This window comes from Triticum aestivum, chromosome 6B (genome assembly GCF_018294505.1).
Source record: "Triticum aestivum cultivar Chinese Spring chromosome 6B, IWGSC CS RefSeq v2.1, whole genome shotgun sequence".
NCBI lineage: Eukaryota > Viridiplantae > Streptophyta > Magnoliopsida > Poales > Poaceae > Triticum > Triticum aestivum.
Window position 1 is genome coordinate 565547686 of NC_057810.1, and position 5662 is coordinate 565553347.

The 5662-nt window shown below is 45.7% G+C and overlaps 1 protein-coding gene across 1 annotated transcript; it reads left to right on the top strand.

The window, feature by feature from the left end:
• The first annotated feature begins 700 nt into the window (after positions 1–700).
• On the top strand, positions 701–5069 carry LOC123138030 (65-kDa microtubule-associated protein 2). The gene is made up of 10 exons (XM_044557921.1): positions 701–905; positions 1506–1688; positions 1808–2011; positions 2350–2607; positions 2716–2931; positions 3024–3179; positions 3249–3560; positions 3683–3770; positions 3941–4089; positions 4479–5069. The coding sequence occupies exons 2-10, from the start codon at positions 1635–1637 to the stop codon at positions 4815–4817; spliced, it is 1776 nt and encodes a 591-aa protein (XP_044413856.1). The 5' UTR covers positions 701–905; positions 1506–1634; the 3' UTR covers positions 4818–5069.
• Positions 5070–5662: the final 593 nt, after the last annotated feature.

Genomic DNA, 5662 nt, shown 5'->3' on the forward strand with positions numbered 1-5662 from the left:
CGAACCACTTATGGTTAATTAAGTTCCTATTATGGTTATTTGTCGCATGTGTTTGTCATTTTCTTTTTTTTTTATACGCGCGCAAATTTGGGTTGGCCTTTTGTTGGGCGCATCAGCTGACTCATATAAAAAGCGGACGCGCTCGTCCGTCTGGCCGACCCAAACGGGCAAACCGCGCGTCTGTTCGGTCGTCCGGTTGGAGTTGCTCTTACAACTGTTTGATGGAGATCACTTGGCCCAAACATATACTTACCAAGACTATTATATATCACCTGTTATAGAGTTGCTCTGAGGTTGTGCTTTCAACTCACCACAGGCATATACCCACTTACCAAATGCAACTTGATAGAGTAGGAATTTCGTACTCCCTCGCCCCCGTGTCTAGATAGATACGTACATCTGTACCTAAACACATCTAAAACAAGTAATTTGAAATGGAGGTAATAAATTTACCTTCTTGAATTATTTAACGTGATACGGATGTTCTTTAGATTTCACGACCCCATAGTCTAAACTCTGCCAATCCACAGTCCCAAATCCTTATTTGTTTTTTTAAACAAATCTGATTTCAGTCGTGTTATCTGGTCAGCGAGTCAAGCGGCGACCGCTGCATCCTCCTCCTTGGCCCGGGCCGCACCGTCCGGTGACCGCTTCGTCGACCGCCACGTCGCGCCGATCCCACACACCAACTCCACTACGGCCACACCCCACAGCCAACACTGCCACACCAGCAGGCGCTGCAACACAGCAGTGCCGCCACCGACCACCGACCACCGCCCCCTCCCCCTCCTCCGCCATTCCCCTCCCCGAGCGCCGCTCAGCGACGGCCAGCTCCCCGCCCCCTCCCCGACTCCCCCTCGCCCTCGCCCGCCGCCTGCTTTCTCCTTCGCGCGATCTGGTATTTGGTAAGCCTCTCTCCACTGTTCAGGCTGAGATCTGGCGAGGCGACGCTTAGCGTGGGTGAGCGGAGAGTTTCGCGCGAATGTGGGATCCAGGGGGGGACGGTCTCGGCCTGGGAGATGCAGTCGCCGCAGCGGCGGAGTGCTTCTGTTTCTCTCCCCTGGTTCAGATTGCCCGGTGTTCCCGGTGGTTTTAGGAAGCGCTTCCAGTAGTGGAACTGGTGAAAATCTCTGCCATGTTTGCGGTTTTGGATTTGTGCGACCTACGTGATTCGGTCCGTCGCGATGTTCTCGACGCCGCTCCTTCTCGGTCTCCGGCCGCATTGCGCGGGTGGATCCTTTAGGTTTTGGACCGACATTGGCTGTTGAGACTCCCAAATGTATACTGCCTGTTTTGCTTGCTGTGTGGCAGTTATTTATTACGTGGTACAGTTTTGCTTGGGCCATTAGTTGTTGTCTTGTTGAAGTAAAGTAATTAACATTTAACGGAATGTCTGCCAATTTAGGGTGGGCATGTTAAGTTCGGTAGTACTAGCTGGTATGCCCATGTGTGTCTTAGTTTCACCATCTATTTCTTTCTGACTGATTCGAATGCTCAACCGGCAGGTGCCGTTCGATTAAGCATTGGCGTTGGGAAGTTCAGAAGCACATTTCATCATCGCCGTAACCATAAGCTAGACTTCTCTACAATCATATATCCTTGAGCCCTCAACGAAAGGATCCTTCTATTCTGGAATGGACGCTTTGCACGGCCAAACCTCATGTGTATCATTGCTACAAAAACTGCAGGTACATGCTCAGACTGCTCGTTACTTTATAATGACATAAAAAAGCCGATTCTTTCATTTGGCATCTGATTTGAGGGTAAGGTGACATTTCTTCTTTGTTTTCTGTTTTCGGATTTTCAGTTAGTATGGGATGAAGTTGGTGAGAGCGATGAGGACCGCGACAAGGTTCTGTTTCAGCTGGACCAGGAATGCTTGGATGTGTACAAGAGGAAAGTTGATCAGGCACTCAAGTCAAGGGACCTTCTTCTCCAAGCACTGGACTACTCAAAGATGGAGCTAGCCAGGCTCGCTTCTGCCCTTGGAGAGAAATCCATAGCAACAAGTGTAAGTGAAATACATGTCTGCTTTCAATAATTGTAGGCTAATTCAGCCTGACTATAACTCTGAAGAAATGAGGCATGCTTGACCCACTAGAGTTTTTGGCATTCTCAGTGTGATGTAGCAATGCCTTTTGTGTTCTTTGTTGGACTTGTAGTTCTGCTCTCCCATGCTAGATTACTTTCAGTGCTTACCTTGTTGCTACTTCCCCATAAGTTCAGCTCAGAAGCAGTTGGATCTTACTAGTTACTGGTTTGCTGCATGCCAGATGTCAGATGATACTTTCACATGTTTTCATAATGATTACAAAAGGGTGTAAGATTGATAGGTCTTTATGTTTGCAGCCTGAGAAAACAGCACGAACAATCAAGCAACAGCTTGCTGCTTTAGCTCCAACACTAGAACAACTGGGCAAGCAGAAAAAGGAGAGAATAAATAAATTTGCTGATATAATGTCAAGAATCGAGCAAATAAGGCGTGAGATTGCTGGCAATATCGAGATAGGCCAGCAGGTAACAATACCACAAATTAATGAGGATGACTTGACAGATGAGAAACTTCGGGACTTCCAGTCTCAGCTCCAAGAGCTTGAGAAAAAGAAGGTATGCATTTCTCTGTTTCATTTGCTTTGTGGTAGTGTTTAGTGCTTATTGATTGTCGTATCTTTGGTTTCATGGAGAAGATAAGATACATTTTTCTTGACATTACAGAGGGAGAGGCTGAAGAAGGTACTTGAACATGTGAGTACAGTACAAGATCTCTGTTCTGTATTGAAGATGGAACATTTTAGCATAATAACTGAAGTTCATGACAGTCTAGACGACTCTGTTGGTAAGGACCACAAGAGCATTAGCAATGATACCCTGTCAAAACTTGATAGGACAATAGCTACTCTTAATGAGGACAAAATGCTGAGGCTAAAGAAGGTAAGGCATATGACCACTTATGTGCTTGCCAACTAACAACTACTCTATTTTTACGTTCAGTTTTGTTAATATGTTCAAAATATCATTTCCAGCTTCAAGAGCTTGCCACTCAGCTAAATGATCTATGGGATCTCATGGATACACCAATGGAAGAAAGAAGCTTGTTTGACCATGTTACCTGTAACAGAACAGCGAGTGTTGAGGAAGTCACTGCACCTGGAGCGCTTGCTCTAGACATAATTAATCAAGTGAGATGAATCAATATCATCATTTTATTCCTCTAGTATTCTTGTTTAACCTTCTTCTCCAATATTCAGGCTGAGATCGAGGTTCAAAGATTGGATGAGCTCAAATACAGCAAGATGAAAGAGATAGCTTATAAGAAGCAAACCATGTTAGAAGACATTTATGCTGGTGCTCACATAGTAATAGACACAGCAGCTGCGCATGATAAAATATTTGCGCTGATCGAATCGGGGAACATGGAACCTACAGAATTGATTGCTGATATGGATAGTCAGATACTGAAAGCAAAGGAAGAAGCTCTAAGCAGAAAAGAAATTCTAGATAAAGTTGAGAGATGGATATCTGCATGTGAGGAAGAAAGCTGGCTTGAAGATTATAATCGAGTATGCTAGTTCCTATTCCTAGTAAATCATGTTATCGTGCTTGTTGTATTCTCTGTGAACTGGTGTGGCTAAATTCTCTTCCTGTCTGGAACATTGTTTCTTATAGCAAATTCCTTTTGCAGGATGATAACAGATATAATTCAGGCCGAGGTGCACACCTAAATCTCAAGCGTGCCGAAAAGGCTCGTATTCAAGTTAACAAAATTCCAGGTGCTTTTAACGATGCATAAGCGAATAATAATCGTATGCCGTCTTTTGATGCATTTACTACCAGTCAAGTGTAGAAGAGCTGCTTTGCGGGGAAATGCAGAATAGGCTAATGCTTTTTTCCTTGAATTGTTTTGTTTCCTGTCTGTTTGCTGATGTAAGCATTCTTCTAGGCCTTGTTGAAACTCTGGTGGCCAAGACAACTTCTTGGGAAGAGAATCATGGTCTACCCTTCACATATGATGGCATTCCTCTTCTAGCTATGTTGGACGAGTATGTGATGCTTAGGCAAGAGAAGGAAGAAGAGAAGAGAAAAATGCGGGTTAGTGTTACTTCCTTTATTGTACTCTTGGAATAATTTTAGTGCCAACTGGACATTGAACCTGAATGCAGTTGTGTCCTTCCAGTTATATACTCTTCTCGCTTTCTGTTAAATGCTATGTAAGTTAAAATATGTTGCTTGCTTGCGTTTTTCAGAAGTTAATCTGCCACGCTAGCCAATATGTGTAGTTTATGTCTGCCTCTTTTTCATATTGATTCTCTCTGTCAGTTGTCAGTTCGCCACAATTCTGAATTACTTTGTGTTTGGTTGAAGATATGTGATGTTTGCATATAAACCAACAAGGATGTTGCAGTGATGCTTATTCATGCTTTTGATCAAATGTTGCAACTGCAATCAGCTGTCATAGTTCTGTTCTTTTCACATTCCAGGAACAAAAGCGCTACACTGAGCAGTTACTGAACATCGACCGTGAAGGGCCGTTCGGGACACGTGTCAGTCCCTATAGAGTGGCCAGTGCAAAGAAGGTACCTAGTCCAAAGCCCAACGGCAGCGCGACCAACGGGTCCCCTGCTAGAAGGCTCTCGATGAGCACTCAGCAGAACGAGAGCAAGAGTTCCCGGTCTTCTGGTAAGGATGGTAAGAAAGCTGCTGCTGTGGCGGTGCCGCCACCGAAAACACCAGCTTCCCCGAATGAAGCTGCAACAGCTAAAGAAGATGACGCGTCCATTCAGCACACGGACGCTGATCCAGTCCCTTGTTCACCATGAACTGTTGTGTCCTTGTTCGATTGCCCTTTACTATTTTTGTAGTGATTTCTTGGTAGCTTCAGAACTGGAGTTTGGTTATCTGATGTCGAATCTTGTAATCGATTAGTGGTGGTATCCTAACGTCTGAGTAGTTGTACTAGATGTCTAGCTTTAATACATTCCTTGGAAGTAAAAGAGGCTCTTGCAGGTTTGCGTCGTTTTTACTTATCTGGGTGTACAATTTTGTGGTTGGTAAATTGAGGCTTTTCTTTACTGCACTTGTGTCTGTTTGTTTAGCATCAACTTGCTGCGTTTGGCGTGAAGAACTACAAAACTGGCCCTTTGGCCAGAGTTCAGCACAAAATGAACCCTTTTCATTTTTTTACAATTGCCCTACCTGCATGACACCCGGGCGCCAAGACTACATAACGCCCTGGTCAAAGCCGCCGTACTCGTCAGCGCTGACTGGCACGTTGGCCTGGCCTTGGGCGCATGATGCCGCGGCCCAGGGCGCCATGGTCTGTACCACGACGCCCTGGCCTGGGGCGCCCCGGTCAAAGCCGCCATACTCGTCAGCGCAGACTAGCACGTTGGCCTGGCCTTGGGCGCATGATGCCGCGACCCAGGGCGCCATGGTTTGTACCACGACGCCCTGGCCCGGGGCGCCATACTCCTTCACATATTGCTGCCCGCACCTTCTCCTTTTTGTTTGTTCTTTCTCTCCTCTCTCTAGTTCTTTCCCCACCATGGCGCCCCTCAATTCGCCCCTCCATCTCTCCACTCAAGTGCTGCAGATCTGAGCCAAAGATCGGTGGATTCGGTTGTCCTTCAAATCTTGAAGGTATTCTCCTCCTTTCTCCTCTTTC

Excerpts from the sequence above, each read along its gene's own strand:
- LOC123138030 (XM_044557921.1), top strand. The coding sequence starts at position 1,635 with ATGGACGCTTTGCACGGCCAAACCTCATGTGTATCATTGCTACAAAAA. Across the intron at positions 3,180-3,248 it reads CTCTAGACATAATTAATCAA|GCTGAGATCGAGGTTCAAAG; the intron begins GTGAGATGAATC and ends TCCAATATTCAG. Across the intron at positions 3,561-3,682 it reads GGCTTGAAGATTATAATCGA|GATGATAACAGATATAATTC; the intron begins GTATGCTAGTTC and ends TTCCTTTTGCAG.